Source organism: Grus americana, unplaced genomic scaffold, assembly GCF_028858705.1.
Source record: "Grus americana isolate bGruAme1 unplaced genomic scaffold, bGruAme1.mat H_2, whole genome shotgun sequence".
NCBI classification, from domain to species: Eukaryota; Metazoa; Chordata; class Aves; order Gruiformes; family Gruidae; genus Grus; species Grus americana.
The window spans coordinates 26,877-45,843 of NW_026561338.1; the positions used below are offsets into that span (position 1 = coordinate 26,877).

The 18,967-nt window shown below is 46.5% G+C and overlaps 3 protein-coding genes across 5 annotated transcripts; 2 read left to right on the forward strand and 1 right to left on the reverse strand.

The window, feature by feature from the left end:
• The first annotated feature begins 917 nt into the window (after positions 1 to 917).
• On the forward strand, positions 918 to 3,586 carry LOC129200240 (phosphatidylglycerophosphatase and protein-tyrosine phosphatase 1-like). The gene is made up of 4 exons (XM_054811579.1): positions 918 to 1,249; positions 1,319 to 1,399; positions 1,893 to 2,084; positions 3,353 to 3,586. The coding sequence occupies exons 1-4, from the start codon at positions 1,079 to 1,081 to the stop codon at positions 3,482 to 3,484; spliced, it is 576 nt and encodes a 191-aa protein (XP_054667554.1). The 5' UTR covers positions 918 to 1,078; the 3' UTR covers positions 3,485 to 3,586.
• A 163-nt stretch (positions 3,587 to 3,749) lies between these two features.
• Positions 3,750 to 11,472, reverse strand: LOC129200238 (kelch repeat and BTB domain-containing protein 4). 3 transcript variants are annotated; one of them, XM_054811575.1, is made up of 4 exons: positions 11,336 to 11,472; positions 8,593 to 9,213; positions 5,983 to 6,089; positions 3,750 to 5,398 (listed from the first exon to the last, which is right to left on the reverse strand). In XM_054811575.1, the coding sequence occupies exons 1-4, from the start codon at positions 11,352 to 11,354 to the stop codon at positions 4,538 to 4,540; spliced, it is 1,608 nt and encodes a 535-aa protein (XP_054667550.1). In that variant the 5' UTR covers positions 11,355 to 11,472; the 3' UTR covers positions 3,750 to 4,537. The 3 variants fall into 3 exon arrangements, with proteins under 3 accessions (XP_054667550.1, XP_054667552.1, XP_054667551.1); XM_054811577.1 differs by having other exon boundaries at positions 11,426 to 11,456; XM_054811576.1 differs by lacking the exon at positions 11,336 to 11,472 and adding an exon at positions 10,414 to 10,937.
• A 31-nt stretch (positions 11,473 to 11,503) lies between these two features.
• LOC129200239 (NADH dehydrogenase [ubiquinone] iron-sulfur protein 3, mitochondrial-like) lies at positions 11,504 to 18,300 on the forward strand. The gene is made up of 7 exons (XM_054811578.1): positions 11,504 to 11,635; positions 11,789 to 11,854; positions 12,730 to 12,827; positions 13,097 to 13,246; positions 15,161 to 15,286; positions 15,576 to 15,695; positions 16,919 to 18,300. The coding sequence occupies exons 1-7, from the start codon at positions 11,587 to 11,589 to the stop codon at positions 17,084 to 17,086; spliced, it is 777 nt and encodes a 258-aa protein (XP_054667553.1). The 5' UTR covers positions 11,504 to 11,586; the 3' UTR covers positions 17,087 to 18,300.
• Positions 18,301 to 18,967: the final 667 nt, after the last annotated feature.

An 18,967-nucleotide genomic window follows, 5' to 3' on the forward strand; every position in this document is an offset into this window, starting at 1 on the left:
TTCAGTAGCGTCCGTCACGCCTTCTCACACCTGAGACTGTAAATCCTCACACTGTGCTGAACTCCCATTGCCCTGCTTGTGCTTCTCCTATTCTCGACTTGCCTCTACCCCCTGGTACAGCAGTATACGTTTCACTAGTCCAAAAGACAGACCCTTACCGTGCCTCCGAGGACACGTAACCGCACCCCAGGTTCCTGGGATAAGCCCCCGACCTCTCCGCGGCCCTTCAGTCGCCCAGCCCGGCAGGCTGACGGCGGCCGTAACGCGGGGGAGCCGCTCCCCCGCCCAAAGGGCCACCCCGGGCCCGACGCACCCCCCCCCCCACCCCAATGGCGACGCCACCTCGGGCTGCGCTCGCACCTGCAGCGCCCCTCGCCGCGGCCCGGCGGCGCCCGAGGCGCTGTCAGCGCTCGGATCAGATACGACAACCGGCGGCCTTCGGTTCCGGGCCCCGGAGGGGCGGCCGCCGCCCCCGGGATGGCGCGTACAGGGCGGCGGCTCCCCCGCGGGCCCCAGCCCCTCCGCGCCGCGGGGAGGAGAGGCGGGCGGGAGCGAGGCGCCCGCCGCAGAGGCTGCCGCCGCGGCCCGGCACGAGTGGCCTCACGGCGGGAGCCCAGGGGAACGGGGTGGGGAGAAGGAGAGCCGTTACCTGCGCGAGGCGGATCGCGTTCTCCGCGGGCTCGGCTCGGCTCCGGTCTGTCCCGGCCCGGCCCGAGCTCCTCCTGGCGGCCGCCGCCCTCCCCTAGCCCCGGGGATCCACCCGCGCCCCGCTCGCCTCCCTGCGCCGCCTCAGGCCGGCTCTGCAAGATGGCGGCGCTTCCGGGAGAGACCACGGCGAATCCGAGGTGGATGTGCCGGGGCCGCGCGCCCGCCCTCCTCGGCCGGCCGGCCCCTCCGCGCCCCGCCTGACACCGCCTCGCTCCAGCCACCGCGGCGGCGGCGGCGGTCGGCCTGCCCGGCGACCCCCGCTCCTGCCAAGAGCCCGCCGCAGGCTCCCCCGTCTCCTCACCCTCAGTGCGCTCGTCCGCGGCGCTCCCCCGCCCCTCGGCCGGCGCGGCTCGGCCCGGCGCTGCCCGCGATGGGGGTGGCGGAGGCGCTGGGCGCCGGGGCAGCGCGTCTGCTCTTCTACCCGACGCTGCTGTACACGGCGGTGCGGGCGTGGCTGCCCGGGTCCCGCCGGCCCTGGTTCCACCGCATCGACGGCGCCGTGCTGCTGGGGGCGCTGCCGCTGCGGGGTCGCAGCCGCAGGGTAAGGCGGGCGCGGCGGGGAGGGCCGGGAGGGCCGGCCGGGGGTGCCTGACGGTGCCTGTGCCCGTAGCTGGTGGCGGAGGAGAACGTGCGCGCCGTGGTCACCCTCAACGAGGAGTACGAGACCCGCTTCCTCTGCTGCTCCGCCCAGGTGAGCTCGGGGAGCGTGCCGGTGCCCCCCCGGGAAGGGGCGCTTGTCGCCCGTCCCGGCGCCGGGTGAGGCTTCAGCTGCCTCCTGCCGTGATCCTGGCAGGGACCGCCAAGTCTGACAGCCAAGACGTGGCTTCTTCGTACCTAACACCGACTTTGAAAACTATGCGACAAACCAAGTAAAACGTGAGGATGCAAGTAAAGTGTTAGAGCTGCAGTGGCGGTAAGGGAAGGGGAGCGTTATCCACGTACATCACTATGCAAATACAAGAACGCGTTTTGTTTCGGGACAAAACAGCTTTCCTTTAGCTGAACCACATCTTTTCAGTTCCCTTTCTGATAGCCGGCACTAAAGTTTTCATATATCCGATTTAAAGAATTGACATTAAATTGACCCCACTGAATTTCCCAACTGTCTCATCAGGTTCTGAATTTTCTTTCTGGAAAAAAACCCCCACAAAGTTAACTGATTGAGTCTGCTATGTCCATTTCAGGAATGGGAGGCAATGGGAGTGGAGCAACTGCGTCTCAGCACCGTGGATCTAACTGGAGCCCCCACCTTGGAAAACCTCCAGAAGGGTGTTGAATGCATACTGAAGCACCGAGCCTGTGGTAACAGTGTCTATGTGCACTGCAAGGCAGGACGCTCCCGCAGTGCCACCATGGTGGCAGCATATTTAATTCAAGTAAGAAGGATTCTATGCTAAATGGGGTTTATTTTCATACAGCCTGGGCAAATACAGCCAACCTTTACAGTTTACTTTTGCTCAAGAAGCCTGAGCGTGTACAGAAGCATTAATATTCCATGATTTTACAGAGTTTGGACTGGAGACCCATTTTAAGAGAGGTAGATAGCTAGGCCCCAAACTTAGATTGCTGTTTTGTGGAATGTGGCAAATGCAGCGTAAATGAACAAGTGAAATTTAACATTTGCTGAACTGCGGTGTTCTTTGATAATCTAGTTTATCTTTGCACACCTTGTTCATCTGCACTTATGATACTGTCAAGATAATGCTTCCTGCCAATGAGATAGTGGTGAAGCAGCAATACAGCTGTTATTGTAAGTAGTCTTTTCATCTGTTACGGTCTGCCTCTGCCAGCTCAGTTATTAGCACAGGCACTGGCAAAGATGTTCTGATCTTAAGGGAAAGAGAAACTGTTGTTGCAACAAAGCTTTAAAACACATGGTCTGATAGTATCTGTTGCTGGTTCTGGCAGATCAGTCAGACTGCAAGAAGCTGCTCAGTTTTCTGGGCTATTAACAGATAAGTTCTCAAAGGGTTTTGAATGATGCTGCCATTCTTAATTCTTTCTATGGAGGAGCAGATTGAGATGGGAGTAACAAGTCAGTCATGAGGGTAGGTTCACTGAGCAGATAAACATCCATTTTTGTCATTCAGATTTTCTCCTTGGTTAACTGAAATGCTGAGCCTTTCTAAGCCTTTCAATAAATACAATTCAGGATCAAGAGAAGTGACTTTGGTTTTCAGAGTTCCTCTACAGACCCAACTGGGTAAGCCAGCACTAAGAACAAAATCCCACCTGTGGATTCTTCTGTTGGTGTTATTTAAGTGCTCCCTGGAAAATTTTCTCACTAAGTACTCTAGTGCGATGGGAGTACTAGTAAAGTTTTTAAAAAAATTAAAAAAAGCAAGCTGCACTTTTACTCTTCTCTGGTGGGACTAGACCAGGAAACTACTCACAACATGATGGAAGCATGAGTGAGACAGAAAACAGAGGTCCCAGGCAGCAACCATCCCTCTTTAACCGAGGGACTCATTTCATGAACTTGCATTGACATTCAGGCCCCCTGGAGAAGAACATGAAATAAACAGAAGGGGCAAAGCAGCGAGTTTTCTAACAACTGTAATGCTGCCTGTGGCCTCTAGGGAGGATCTATTAACTGGTGCAGGGATAGAATGGATTTTCACTTGCAGGGTTTCTGCCTTTTCAGCTGCATCACTGGAGCCCTCAGGAAGCAATCAAGGCTATTGCCAAGATTCGTCCCCACATCCTCATTCGACACAAGCAAGTCCAGGTCTTGGAGACATTTCACAGGAACGTGATCACTGGGACAACTGCATAGTGTCAGTAAGAAATATCAGAATCTGTCTCGGCTGCTTTAAAAAACCCTTATGTTTTAATAATCTAATGAAGGCTTAAGCATTGTACTTCTTGACCATCAATAAAGAAGTTTTTACAAAAATTACAGTAAAGGGGCGGTTGGGCTGTTTCATTAAAGCTTTCCCTTCTTATGGCTAATATCTTAGTTCTCTTGGAGCCCCACAGTTCTCTCCCACATGTAGTATCAGTGCTGAGCTGAACAGCAATCCACAGGAAATTCTGTAGCATTTGCAGCAAAGGAAAATAAAACTTTGTCTCAGCAGAGACTTTATTCAGATTCTTACCCAAAGGGTTACAGTGCCAACAGAGAGGGGTAGGAGGAAGTGGTCTTAATTCTGTCTTTCACCAACACTAAATTCTGATTACAGGTGGGGATTCCCTGTACAGTGAAGGAAGCCAATGCTCATAAAAACAATCTCCCAGTTTGTTACCACTCCTCTAGGAGAAGTGCTCAATAATACGACCTACTAAAGGTCTTGGGGTCAGCTCTGGAATCTGTCTGCTGTAAATATTTCTGCCGGTCCCTCCTTCTGCAATAGGGACAGAGCAATGTTTAAATGGGGACATCCCTGGAGGGCACAGTGCGCATCTAACTCTGTGACTGACACAGCAGCAACACATAGTCTCCCAGGCAGTTAAAACTAGCGGTCTGGGCCAAGGAGGACATCCATACGCCACAGAATTTGTTATTAGCGGATCGGTTCCAGGCTAAAAAAACCCATTTGCTGCAGTTTGGGCCTCAAACACAAGCAGCTTATCATCAAGGGATCGAAGTAATAGCATTTAGTTCATCTGAAATCTAAGATGCGGCAGTTCAACTTTAATAGTGCTATGTAAAAGAACAGGCCCAAAGCCAGAAAGCCTGTCCTTCCTCTGCACAGGTACAGAGGATGGGGTCTTTACCGGACATTGTGAGCTTGTAGTAATTGGGACTGGTGCTGAGGGTGGTGGGTGCCTCTGAGCTGCACAGAACACTGTTGCTGCCCTTTCTATCACTGGGCCCGTTTTTCCCTGCTTAGGCCAGGACAAACTGCAGGTTAGTGAGCAGCACTTTGATGCCACTTGTGACTGTTACAACAGAGGTGGCTGGGTTAAGTTTAAAAGTATTTGCATCACCCTTTTTATAGCGGTCGCGAAAGACATAGATGCTGCCATTGCAGCTTGCAATTTTCCAGAGGGATGGTACTGAGCTCCAGGCGTCTGGCAGGCATAGCCGGGTGAAGCTATCCAGGAGGGGATTATAGCATAGCAGCGAATCCCCCTCGGCCACAATGAACACCACGTCCTTGTGTACAGCAGCATGCATGCGCCCTGCAAAAGGCAGTACATATGGCTTCACATGGCATTTCTCTGTGTTGGTATCATAGCACTGAATTAGCCGAGAGGGCTTGGTGAAGAAGTCCAAGTCATTTTCCTCCCCGCCCAGCAGGTAAATGACACCATTAAGGTTTACACCTGCAGCTCCGGAGACTGCCACTTCCAACTGGCTGGTCTCTGTCCAGACATTGTCTCTTACTCTGTAATATATGACGGCATTAGAGAGAGTGTCCTGTAGAGTTTTCCCCCCCAGTGAATATATAGCATCCTTGCTTGGCACGGAGACAAGGGTGTGTTGGAGCCGGTCACGGGGCAGAGGGGCACACCATTCCCAGTCTATAGTCGCATTGTTGCATTTCCACATGCGTCGTGGAATGGAGCCACCAACAACGTACAGGTCACTACCGTGCTTGCAGGCTGCGGTGATCTGGTGACACAGGCTGTTCTGGCCGCTCACGCTTATGGAGTCATCATCAGCACAATGCAGAGAGACAGCGAGTGAATGTGTACGTGACGACTCCTTTCCAATCAGGTAGATGTGAACATTTTCTCCAATCACCTGAGAGAAAGGAGAAGCATGTCAGCAGAATTGGACCTGTTTACACAAACATCAGTGATGCCTAAGACCAAATTTTTGAGCTTGGGACCCATCTGTGGGCCTGAGGTGTGTGACTGCTTCCCAAGTCCTGCCACCCTATAGCGTTCAGGAGTCAGAGCCTCAAAGCCTTTTCAAGATACGTATCATATCTGACATAGCAAAATAGCTACAGACTTCACTGGAACCCAAGTGTCTGTAGTTTAGGTAAGGGCTGGTTACATCACTGATGGAGCAGAGTTATTATAAGGGGAATACCCAACTCAGATTTCTGAATGGTCTCTTTGGTAACTGAACATCTGGTGAAATAAGTTATTTATGGCATTGCTCCAATCACCAGTGAAAGCAGCCTCAGGTTAAATTAGAAAAGCTGTCAGTGGGGTTGCTATTGATGACAATGAAAGTATTCCTCACTCAAGTATCATGAATTTCAATGGCATTTGTGTTTTGTGACTTTCAAGTCACACCTGCGAGCAGAATACCCTGCCTTGGGAAGTGCGAAACCAGCAAGCGCTACACCAACCCCGGAACAGAAGGTCTTTTTATACCTTCAGACTCGATCGCAGTGTCTCTGAAAAGCCCGCTCGCTCCTCCTTGTTGAAGTTGATCCAGGTTTCTATGGCAACCGTTGGATTCTGAGAACATGGAACGCCATCTGTGGTTTGGGGACAGAAAGGCATTTATGATATCTGGACAAAGGTATATATACTCAGGAACATCCTTTTCCTCCCCCTACTCTGACCACAAACCCTACTTTCTAGGGAGGAAAAAAAGATACAGAGGTTTATAGATTTTGGCAGGCACCATCAGCACTGCCAGCCAGACATCTACATGAAATTAGATTGGATAAATATCAGAAGACAGAGAAGCCAGATCTTTAGCACTTTGGATGAGTTTCAATGTCCAAGAGAAAGAAGACAAGAAAGAAAACTTATGTGCTTTGTGACGACTGAAAATATTTTCTTATTTAAGCATTTAGGCAAAAAGATTATCTTATTTGAGAATCTTTGCAGCTGCCTTTCTTTCTGGCTGGTCCTAGGAACTTATCTAGCAAAAGTCATCTGCAGAAATTTTCCTTCTCCCAGCACTGCCAGACAGCTGACTCTCAAGACTGAACATCTGGTGTTGCTGCTATCCTCTTAACATTCGGAAATCCCCAATGAGCTACTATAGCTTTTCTTAGCAGTGTGACAGTAGGAAACACTCAACAGACTGCATCAGATTTCAATTTGTTTTCAGACATCATTGGAAGTTTTGGTTATGCCGCAAACTATTGCATCATCGTCATCAGTACATGACCTAGATGATTTTAGGTATTTACTTCCAGTTTGAAAGCCAGCAATTATGCCTGTATTCCATATGAAGGTGCTCTGACTTTGTAGTCTGCTCTGATGACAAACCTTGAATTCAATGATGCTGAAGGCATCAGACAAATTCCAATACTTTTCTCTACACTGGAAGGGAGGAGAAAAAGCATGGAACAAAAGCAGGTATTTCAACTCCGTTTATTAGTAAAAGGGATTCCCATAAGCTATCCACCACATATGGAAAAACTTTGATTTTGAAATGGGTCCTAGAGTGCAACAAAAGGTAAGCTTAATAAATTACTATTTCATTAAATTAGTTTTAATCCTTGCCACTAATAGCTTCCTCTGTTAAATTCTCCATTAACTGAACAAAGATGCAGGAATTGCAAAAGATTTTCCCTACCAGCAGTAGGAGTATATTTCAGATTTTAATCCATTTTATGAGACAAGTTTTGGCATAAACATTGAGTAATATGATCCTATGTATGGAAGTAGATGATGCATGGAAAAAAGTTTTATTGAGCAATTATTTTAATTTAGGATCACAATTACTAAAAGGCCACAGTCCTAAAACTAAGGTTACTACATGGAATCCCTAGGAAGTTAAGGGTGATTGACCTCCACAGCTTTATTGAATGATTTTAGGAAATTTAGGTTTTAAAATGAACTCACAACTTTCTTTAAAAACCTCAGCTACACAGTTATCAAAATTACTCTAAATTTATAATCTTTTTTGAGCTATCGGTACATATTCTCAATAGATTTCTGACTGTGAATTTCTTCAAATGCAATAGAGATAACACAATGCAATACCTGTAAAGACTCTCATATGCATAGCATGAACTTTAAAGGCTATTTTAAGTCTTATGGACAGATTTGCCAGTATTCCAAAGAAGCCAGTCATGGTAGGTTTATTGTTGTAACAGCATATAAAACACATGACACAAAGTATAGTTATTTACTTGTTTACAAAATTATTTAACTAAAGCAAGAAAGGGGCAATCTCTCTGGTCCCAAGTCCAGCACATCTGAATGTATGAGCTTCTTCTACGTTCTTGCTTGCTCTAGTAACGATACATAAACACACAAAAATGGAGTTGTGACTGCAGCATCATGGAGAGGTTTTCAAGTACAGGCTGTACCTACCAGGGCAGCAGAGATTCTTTAAGGGTTGGTGGTTGTTGGACTAAGTTGATGTGTTAACACATCCTTCACAACACTGAGTCATTGCATCCATTACTGTGGAAGGCTATTACCTTTATAACAAGGGTAATTACTGTATTACTTAAGATGTTACATTACCTGTATTTCAGTCAGCTGAGTGCCTAGCCTAAATAATCCTAACAATTATATACAACTGTTAATAACACTAACATAGTCTAAAAATATGGCTTGTGCTTAAACTTTTTTACAAATGTTGAGTTGTTGCATTACTATGTTAAATGACTGTGAACTAAAGGAAAAAAAAACCACTTTCATAAGATATTCATTTCTGGTAAGGCTTCTTTGTTTTACTTTTAATGCAAACAAAATTATAGCAAATTCTTGAAAGTTACTAAGTTATATTTAAAAAACCTGTAATACTTCTGACCTATTGACTGAGAAACTGCTGGGCCTTACCAGCATCCTCTATGTCCCTTTTCTATACCTTAGACGCTTCACGTCCAGTAACAATTAGTAGGGTTTTTTTCCCTGATTAAGTTATGCAGAATGTTGCGCTTTGCTTAGCTAAGCCTCTAAACAGACAGTGATTATGAAAGCTTGGATCCTTCTATCTATTTTGTTCAATCCCTGATAGATTGTAAGTCTCTTTCTACATCCACATCCTGGCTAGTCTCAAGAACTCCTTACCTGTAAGGATGTCTGTCAGTAGGCGGAGAGGCAGGTGTAGGAACTCCTCCGTGTCTTGCAGCTGAGACAAATGTGACTTTGCACAGTGTTTGGCTGCTGTGTAGAGCTCCATGTCACTGTGCTGATCTGCCAACCACATGACCTGCAGACAGTTCCTAACCTGCACTGTACGGGCCAGAAAACGGGAGCATTCTTCAAAAAGGGCAGTCAGCTGGTACATGTCTGCCACTTCATAGGTTTCCTGCAACTCCTCTGCCCTCAGCTTTACAGTCCCATGGTAAATATAGTCCACAAGGAGCTGAAAGACACTCTCGCTAACGTCCTGCAGCTCAATCACCCGGTTGTGGGCCTCCTTTAGATTGGAAGTGAACATAGAACGAAAAAAGCAACTCTGAGCTGAGAGGACCAAACGGTGCAGTTGGAATTCTTTGCCTTCCACTGATATTGTAACATCAGCAAAGAGTTCATCCTCCAAGCACAATTTCATAATACCCTGGGCCACACGGCCTGAGTGGGAGCGGTCGGTGAAGGTGTAGTTCACAAAGTAGTTTTCTTCGGCAGAGGAGCCTCCAGTCTCTTCTGACGAGTCCATGGTGCTGCACAGATCAGACCTCCAGCAATCTGTAAAATCACAATAATTATACGGCTTTCTCTCTCCACTGACAATATTATGCAGGGTACAGGGAAAAATCAAACATATTGGTAAGAGGCCAGCATATTTTAGACTGAATATAAATAGCGCAGCCAGAAACTTCTGCTTGAGCTTCAGAATCTCAAACAACAAACGAGAAGCTGGCATAATTAAAATTATAATATATACCAAACTTCCAGTACAGCGAACATCACATCCCAGCAGAACTGGGAGGTGTGCATATCTTTTCACCACTCATTTCACTCACACAAAGAAATGCAGCAACAGTTATTCAAGTGGAAAGTCCAGCAACCACCCTAGGAAGCTTGCAAAGCCAAAAGAACGTGGCAGCACCGTAGCTGGGCTAGATGGAAAAAGGATTACAGTATCATACTAACAAAGAGCACAGACAGCAGTTCATATCATCAGGAGTTAATTACCATCCAAAACCAACATGATGAACCTGTGCAGTTGTATCAAGTAAGGTGAACTTGTTTTTACCAAAAAGATGCGTGAGAAGTCTGCCAGACATAACCACCAGTCCTTCAAGCTAACCAAATGAGATAACTGATGGTTATACTCAGTTTGTTAATGCACCAGATACCTCCAGCACACAAAATCACCTGTTAGATGTTGTTAGCCACTGTTTCCCAAATGGTAAGGAGAACTCAATTTAAAAGATAACACCTCTTAGTAGGTACCAAAGATTGTTTGCAGAGCTCCAAGCAGTTTGTGGGTCAAAAAACTTCTGAACCAGAGGACTGCTGTAGAAAAGAGCTGTTTTTTAACATGGCTCTTGACTGCATTAGGAGCAAATAGATGCCCACTTGCATTCACTTTAAACTTATGTTTACACCTCAACTATTAGCCATGGTGACCGACATCACGAATTTTTTCAACTAATGCTGAACATGATTTCCAGCACAATGTTTCCCAAAGACGGGATTTTTCTGCAGAAGATTCATAAGTTACTCTTCCACACTTTATTTTGTTGAATATGAATTTTCTTAAAATAGCTCTGCTTGATACAGGAGGGCTCCTAAGTCCTTTGCCCAAGTTCTGTTCACGGGAAGTAGTGTCTACATCCCTAAATAGCTGGACAAGTCCATCCCATCCTTGATGATGGCCTGCCTTAATTATACCCTTATTGTGATCTTACAATAGTTCTAGTCTGTCTGAAAAATACCTACACATTAGTCTGTAAGAGATCGAGGAACTGCAACTAGCACAGAACACATCGGTACTATTTTTCCAGCTTTAAGAAGTGCGAGCCGATTCTGCAAGCTGGCTCCCACTGCAGTTAAAGCTCTTGATCCTCACAGTCAGGGTGCTCAGAACCTGCAGCCCAGAACGCTGAAGCGACCACGCAGAGCACCAGGATACGGACGGATGAACTTCTCTGCCCTCTTGGCAGAACACAACCAGCTGCCCTCACTGCCCCGCACAATTTCCAGAGGACTGGTACCAAGTCACAAAAGAAATGCCAACAGCAGCTAAAGCCTACTGTAAACCTCACATCCCTCTTTGTAAACACAGAGTTCCCCTTCACATCCGTGGCATTTCTGCTATAAAGAGAGAGAGGTGCAGGAACAGAAAAGCGTCCCATAAAGCGAAATCCGATATTCCGTGCATATTTTGCATTACCAAAGCCATGACCTGCCGTATGCCAGGCTACAGGTGACGGCGGTGTAACCAGCCCCGGCACACCTACTCCCTTCCTTGCTCCCGACAGGGTCGCGGATGCCACGACAGCGCCGGGGACGAGGGAACCCGCACACACAACTGACAGCGCCTTCGCGCCGCGGGGTGGGGGGGAAAGGAAAGAAGAGCTAATTCTCGGAGAAGCAAAGACGCCACCGGGGCCACACTAAGGCTATGAAAACCGCCGGAGAGCTACCTCGCCCCCACAGCGCTGCTTCAGCCCAGGGGTCTGTCAGGGCCCCACCGCCCTTCACGCCCGCACCCGACGGCGGACACATCTCCACAGAGCTCGCTGCCTCCGCGTCCGGGCTGCTCCCACACCCTCCCGCCGGGCTCCCGCCCGCCCCAGGGCACCGGGGCTCCGCCGGCGCCGGCCCCCGCAGCACGGCCGCGCCGCCCCACGGCACCCACCTGCGGCGCCTCCCTTCATGCCGCCGCCCCGGAGCCTCCCGCCGCCGCCGCCGCCCCGGGGTGCCCTAGCGGCTCCTCCGCACCCCTCACCCTGCGCCAGGCACCGCCAGGCACTCGCCGCTTCCGGCCACCGACCCGGAAGCGTCTGGGGAAAGCTTCTACGCGCGCTTCCGCTCCCCGGGGGGAAGCGCAGCGACGGCGGCGCTTTCCGCATCCGGTCCGTGCCCTTGCCCGTCCGTGTCCCGGCGGGGATGTTGGTGGTGGCAGCGGCGCGGGGGCTGGTGCGGGCCGCGCTGCGAGGTGAGGGCGCCTGGGGCGGCGGCGATGCCGTGCCGTGCCGTGCCGTGCCGTGCCGTGCCGGCAGCGGGGCTCGGCCAGCCCGTGGCCGCGGGTCAGGCCGAGCCGGGCGGTTGGCGGCCGCGGTCGGTGAAACGTATCCGTTTCTCTCCGCAGCTGGCGCAGGCCCGGCGGCGGCGGCGCAGGCCCGGCTGGCGGGGACCTCCACCGCGGAGACTCGCCGTAAGTGATCGGGGCTTTTGGCGGGAGCTCCCGGCTCGGCGTTGGGCGTTTGACCGCCCTTAGGAAGTTTTTGTGCCGCGTAAACCTTTTCAGTGAGCGTGTCGGAAAGTAGTTGGTGCCTGTCAGGCATAAACCTGGACTTTGCGCGGACAAGTGGCTCTGTCGCTAACCGGGCTTGCATCCTTCCTCCTGGGCCTGCCGGCGTGTTCTGCGCAGAGCTGTGCCGGGGCAACAGCTTCGTAGCCCCTCGTTGCCTTGAATCTTGAGGAGTATTTGTAATCATAATAGTAATAATAATAATTAAAAAAAAAAAGCAACATGAGGTCGTAGGGTGTTTTGATTATGAGGGGGTTGCTTAGATGCTGGCATGTCAAACAAAACCGGGATTATTTTGTCTAGGAAAAAAGATCCTTTTTAGACCCAGGCTGAATGTCATGAGCGGTATTTAAGTTTGGATTGGTCTGTCATCTCTGCCTCCCTCTTTTTCACCTGTTATTTGCTTCTCTGTCATCACGTTGGACTGTTCCTTCTCCTATATTTACTGTGCACAAAAAAAATTCTGCCTAGCACTGACGCAAACTTCCTTCCTTATCAAAGTCTCTAGTTCCACGTTCTGTGTACAAAAAGACATGTATGTTGCTATAGTCTAGTCTCTCTTACAGCATTCTATACGTTCTGCTATATGTATATGTTATGTTTACCTTTGGATTTATCCTAAATAAACTTTGTGGGTTACCTGAAGCTGCCTGGCTTCTGCCAGAGCTACTGAGAGGCAGCTAGGCTGGTTAAAGGGATTTTTAAGCCAGGGATGGGAGTTGCTACTCTTCTTTCTGTATTCCCTGCCTTAATCTTGGGAACTTTATTCTTCTCTTTAGCTACTGTCAGACCAAAAAATGAAGTAGAACAGAAGCAGCTATGTGCTTTTGGGGAGTACATGGCTGAGATTCTGCCCAAGTATATCCAGCAAGCACAGGTAGGTGCTATTCAAGAAATTCTTCTTGTGGGGGTAATGGGACCCAGTGAACACACCGCTTGTTTGTTAGCTGTTTTCAGAAGTTGCTCTGGGGAAGAAAGATTTTCAGAATTACATGAAAGTTACTGCTATTATTAAGCCCCTTTATCTGATGTCATTATGTGTCTGCTGTACCATATATGCTCTTTGTTTAGGTATCCTGCTGGATTCAGTGTAATGTTCAGTCCTGTTGGTGTTTGTACTCACACCCTTTCCACTGTTTTCATCAGGTGACCTGTTTCAATGAGCTGGAACTTCTGATCCATCCAGATGGGATCATTCCAGTTCTGACCTTCCTTCGAGATCACACTAATGCCCAGTTCAAATCCTTGGCTGACTTGACTGCTGTCGATGTGCCATCTCGGCAGTACCGCTTTGAGGTAAGAACTCCTCATAGGTGCAGGACTTGGAGAGTTTCACAAGTGCTGATGGCTGTGAGTGCTGTTGCAGCCATGACCATGTTTTTTGCTTTCTGACAGTGAAAGGAAAATCCACTCTGAAATGCTGCATTTCGTTTAATCTTTTGATCCTCAAAGCAGTACTAGAACTGACACTGCATGGGTTCCTAGTCTGGCTTTTCTTTTGTGCTCTGCTGAAAGTCTCTTTTTTGTTTAATTTTGTTTGGTTTGGTTTTACCAAAGTGTCTAGAGACTTCTTTCTGGCCAGATATGAATTGGTGCTCTTCCTTCTTCCACTTAGGCCTGGCAGCTGCTGCTGTTGACACAACTGACCATGTTTTTCTTTAAATCGGATCAATCTTCTTAACAATTTCCCTCTTTTAAAAACACAAACAAACCCAAAACACCAAAAACCCAAACAAAAAACCACAAAACAAAACAAAAACTATTTAGTTGTTTTAAAAACTTTCCTTGAAAGTTGGGACCTATTTGAAGGAGATGAGGCACATTTTCAGAAAGCTCTCAGAAGATTTGGGGCACTGAACTTCCACTGACTTTCAGTGGATATTGGAGATTTGGTTCCCACAGATGCTTTTGAAAAATCTTACCGTATAGCTTTTCAGTTGCAGAAAAATTGCATCTACAAATAGACAAAAAAAAGGTACATCTTTAGGGACAACACAGACTCAGCATATTGTCTTCTCACCTACTATTAGAAAGCTTTGTTCACAGTATTGTTGCAAAGATATTATTGTAGTTTAACCTAGGAAGATCTGTAAAAGACAGCTGTGGAAAATACCTAGGGCTCACGTGCTGTAGGAGGCTGACTACGGTTTAGGCATCCTTATGGATGAAGAGATGTCTGTCTTCCCTTGTCTAATCGGGCCAGACCATCTTTTAGACAAGAGAAGTGAATTGGTAGATTTTTAGTTCCCGGAAAGTAACAAGGATAATGAAAAATAGCTGATTTATTTTTCCTCTGTTTTATATTGTGGTATTAAATCTCTTACCAACAGCCGCTCAGAAAGCAAAGGGTGGCAGGTTTGCCTTATCTATATTAGTTAATCAGATGTCTTTTTTTCAAATATAGCTCCTTCTTGCTTTGACTTTTAGTAATTAACTCGTGATTAGGCAAAAATCCTGAGAGTTGTAGAGAGAGTTTCTTAACTCTAAGGCCTCCAGTCTCTGAGGAAGTTGAAGATTTTTTAATTCAGGATTTTTCTTTGAAAAATTAGGGTAGTAGATTCATATAAATAATAGAAATATAGACTTTAATGACTTCACATTTTCCAGCTATCTTCACAGAGGCAGTATCAAACAAGGCTACACAATTTCTAACAAAAGTTTGGGTTTTTTTTTTTTTCCAGTCTGCTTGTAATAAGTGTCGTGCCCCCACCGCTGAGGCTCCAGTAGTCCACAGAAGCAGCCTTTTTATTAGTACTTCATCACCAGAAGAGTTAGACGTTTTCCCTGGTATCCAACTTCTTTGCTGAAAATTAAGTGTATTCTTAGCTTTCTCCCACTGGATGCTGAGGGTAATTGATAGCCATTTTCTTTGTGACATGCTATCGAAAGACTATTGTCAAGTGTCTCCATCCCTTCAGAATTCTTTTTTTTTAAGATTTAGTATACCTCTTTACTTCAGCTCTTCTTCATCAGTCCTGTTTTCTAAAGCTCACATCCTTTTTGTTACACTTCTAAGGATCAAAGTGGTAAGCTATTGGAACCTCAGTTGTAATAGTGTCTTTTAGTGCCCAGCTCTGAAGCGCTGAATGTGATTCTGCTGATAAAGAATGTTTGAAATGGTCTTTGTGTGCCTTTGTTTTGCCAGTACTGTACTGCAAAAAGATCCATAAATGTCACCCAAGACCAATGCCGCCTTTTATTCTGCTTCAGATTGTTTACAATCTCCTGTCTCTGCGGTTCAACAGTCGGATCCGCGTGAAGACCTACACTGATGAGCTGACGCCTGTTGACTCAGCAGTGTCTGTGCACAAGGCAGCCAACTGGTATGAAAGAGAGGTGAGTGCCAGTGTACTTGCGAGCACAGTCTTTGTGGAGAGGGGCTGTGTTTTCCTGATTAAACTGATTCCCAGGGCCCTGAGAGAAGTGTTTCCCTGGCTGCCTTTTCAGAATAGGAGATAAAAGGGTGTTTGATTTGCTTTTTAATGAGTTCCTGCATCAGTTTAACTGGCACTGCCCAAAGCCAGGCATGTGACTGAAATTTTATGGATGTAATATATGAAGGTTGGTTTTTTTTGGTTTTTTTTTTCCTAATCTAATTCAATTTATTTGGCTCCCTTTCATTTAGGTTTGGGACATGTATGGTGTTTTCTTTGCCAACCACCCTGATCTAAGGCGAATCCTCACAGACTATGGGTTTGAGGGCCATCCTTTCCGGAAGGACTTCCCACTCTCTGGTTATGTGGAGGTATGAGATATGCTCATGTCTAAAGTTATCAGATCTCTCCAATGCTCTTACCTGAGTTTTGGTACAGAGATGTGACTGCTTTACAATCCTTTGTCCAAAAGGCACTACAGATGTTTCACTTGTCTGTATTCCAGAGGAGTTGTATAGATCTACCTGCATGGAAATTTGAAGTCATCACAAAATATCATCCGTAATAAGGCAGCCTAAGGCCAGAGACATTGAGCAGATTTCATGTGCTGCATACCAAAGACATCTGTCAGACAGAGTGCTTCTGCTTTTAGCATGTCTTCTGGAAGATTAAACTTTTCACTGCAAAACTGGAGATTCCTAGAGGAATAAAGGACTGAACTGATCTTAATGCAGTTGGAACTCCATTTTGTTGAGTTTTTGTAGGCCCGGATTATAAAGCTCTAATTGAACTGACTCTTGCCATTTATCAAATATTTCCTTCTGTATGTCAAACCACAAGTGAAATGAGTGTGCTTGGTATCTATCTAGTTTCAAACAACCGCCTTGCAGAAGCAGTCATGTTTGCTGCAGTTCTAAAACTGAGTTAAGTCCCAGGAGGAAACACTGAGGTTCTGCAAGCAAAAGAGTTTTAACAAAAATAGAAATAGCAGCAAATTGTACAAGTGAGAACCAGGTGGTATCTCCTGAGCTGTGGTTTGGAGATCTGGACTGGTGCAGTGAGGATAAAGCAAGCCCATCAGAAGTGTCTGGTACTTGCCTGCATTTCACCCTGGTTGTCTTTTTGTCCCGTGTTCTGAATGTTACGCTAAGAAGCGCAACTAAAGCCAAACAAACTGCCAGATTATAAAGATTCGTGAGACTAGTCCACAGCTATGCCAGGTGGTCGGGCCACCTCGTTTCAGTGACTCAGGAGAAATTCCTTTGTCATATGACAAACTAAATGTGTTATTCCATGTGGACCTTCATGTGGACTGTAGACTGGGCACTCCTAGTTCAGGGTGGTTACTCGGGACACCTGAGGAATGTGATAACAAAGAGGAGAGTTTTCCTGGAGAGTCTAGAGGTCTTGGTGGCATCTGGAGGGCTTTCGTTTAATAATGAGGAGAACTGAAACTGTGGGAGAGGTCATGGCCTAAGAAGTAGGATTGCCTGTACCGGAGGGTGGTCTGGGTCATTACTGCATACGGCTAATAGCAGAGATGCTATGGGAACTGTATGAAAATGACTGGTCTGTGTCCTTTGCACTGTTCTAGGTGCGGTATGATGATGAAGTGAAACGGGTAGTGGCAGAGCCTGTGGAGCTATCTCAGGAATTTCGCAAGTTTGATCTGAATAGTCCTTGGGAGGCATTTCCTGCCTATCGTGCAGCCCCAGAACCCCTGAAAATAGAAGCAGGAGCCAAGAAAGAAGATGCAAAATAGCAGCAGAACAGAGCGGATGCAAGGCACCATCCTCTGTGTTCTAACATAGTATTTATAATAATAAAAATCGATACAAGATTCTTGCCTGTTGTGGTCACATGAATAATGTTTTCAAACCAGATGAAAAGCACAGGGTGAGGGATGCTAATTTACAATCCTGATAATCCAACTGGTAGATGTTTATCTGCCACTTTGAGTTGTAAGACACTGAATTTGTTTTTGGTTTGCAAATTGAACGGAGTCCAGGCATTCCCTGTGGCTAAGATGCTTTATTTACGCTGCTTCTGCTGGCTGCCCCTGCAGGCATAAATCATAACCTGAGCACTCACTAGGAGACGGTACCGAAGCAGCTGTGTAGTTTAAGCAATGGGACAGCAGTATCTCAGCTCCAGGATGGGTGTTAGGGAGAGCGTAATAATACAGCAAACAGGCAAAGCTTTTGTAAATGGTTCTGATACAGTTGTTATTAGGACAACACAAGATGTACCTGGATCCAGACCAAAACAATCATGGAAATCTCTGCATCGTTTCCTTGGGAATTAGGTCGGTGCCAGTTCTCCTGGCAGAAGGGGTTGCAGGTAACCTCTCACGTGCCGCTCCCTCATGCCAGCTTTTGCTTCACAATCAAGCAGTCTTTACTTTCTCCAGCATCTTCAGATTGTACTTTTTCCTGCAGTCAAAAATATCTCCCTTCCCTTGTCCCATAGACAAGAGTCTGTGCCTTTTTGTCACTGTTCCAATTATTTTGAGCTGTATGATATAATAGCATTACCACTATCTTTGCTCTTGTGGAAAATCTCAGCGCTCTCCAAAAAAGCTGGAAAAATACTGTTGTTTCAATCCACCCACCACCTGTTTGAATGTGATTACATTACAGCAGTCATCAATTAATAATGTCCCTTGTCCTTAGTCCAGAAAATGCATAACGCAGTTCTGCATCACAAAGCTGACTGACCTCATTAAAATCTGAAAACTATTGTATAAGAGATTTCATAAAAGTAATTCTCAGGCTGTTTGTAGAGATTCCCTGAATCACTACTTAAGCTTTTAAATTGTAAAAGCACTAATTAAAAAAAGGGGTTTGGGGGCAGTTGGAGTATGGGATGGAGGAAGGAATAGGACAATAATAAATTCAATTAAGAAAAAAAAGGGACAAGTACTCGTGACTAGAATGTGATCTGTTTTCAAGAATAAAGAGATGAACTGTATGGTAAGAATCAGGTTTCATGTTTGTTTCTTTCCACCCCAGCCTTGTAAGCATGGGCTTCTTAAATTCTTTTTTTTTTTAAATATAATTTGTTTCAGGCTGCTGTGGTCGGCAGTGTTTGGGATGTGACTCAGAACAGTGTTCTCTAGTTAATAGCATTTGCCACTCACCTTAAAAGTTGTAGCTCTATATGGGAAAGAGGAAAGAGAAGGGAACACAAATCAGCAGAAGTTTGAGGTTTTATAGAATTCTTAGCTCCACTTTGGATCTGCCATCAATTGAGCTGATTAAATACGAAATGTACTTCTAGTCCTTCCTACAACATACCCCACAGCTGGTTCTGTTTTCTGTCGCAGTGGCTCTTTTTGCATGCCGATGCCTATTGCACAAGACAGAAAAGTTCCTGGCACCACTTCTGTTACTGTGAAAATTCTTTATAAAGCACAGTTCCCCCCACATTCTCCCTCCCCCATCCCAGGTTGCTTGAGGCACCATGGCAAGCCTCGTGGTCTCTGTATCATAAAAAAATACATATTTCCCCGTATGGTAAGTCAGAAGACTGATGGTAACAGGAACAGAAGGAAAACTGCCACTTGAACATAATGTTTGTGCAGAGGGAGAATTTGATTGACGTAACATCACGAAATGTTAGACACAATGCCATGTCAAGTTAG

Excerpts from the sequence above, each read along its gene's own strand:
- LOC129200238 (XM_054811575.1), bottom strand. Across the intron at positions 6,090-8,592 it reads ACTGACAGACATCCTTACAG|ATGGCGTTCCATGTTCTCAG; the intron begins GTAAGGAGTTCT and ends CCCAAACCACAG. Across the intron at positions 5,399-5,982 it reads CACTGCGATCGAGTCTGAAG|GTGATTGGAGAAAATGTTCA; the intron begins GTATAAAAAGAC and ends CCTTTCTCTCAG.
- LOC129200240 (XM_054811579.1), top strand. The coding sequence starts at position 1,079 with ATGGGGGTGGCGGAGGCGCTGGGCGCCGGGGCAGCGCGTCTGCTCTTC. Across the intron at positions 1,250-1,318 it reads TGCGGGGTCGCAGCCGCAGG|CTGGTGGCGGAGGAGAACGT; the intron begins GTAAGGCGGGCG and ends CTGTGCCCGTAG. Across the intron at positions 2,085-3,352 it reads TGGCAGCATATTTAATTCAA|CTGCATCACTGGAGCCCTCA; the intron begins GTAAGAAGGATT and ends CTGCCTTTTCAG.
- LOC129200239 (XM_054811578.1), top strand. The coding sequence starts at position 11,587 with ATGTTGGTGGTGGCAGCGGCGCGGGGGCTGGTGCGGGCCGCGCTGCGA. Across the intron at positions 12,828-13,096 it reads AGTATATCCAGCAAGCACAG|GTGACCTGTTTCAATGAGCT; the intron begins GTAGGTGCTATT and ends TGTTTTCATCAG. Across the intron at positions 13,247-15,160 it reads CTCGGCAGTACCGCTTTGAG|ATTGTTTACAATCTCCTGTC; the intron begins GTAAGAACTCCT and ends ATTCTGCTTCAG.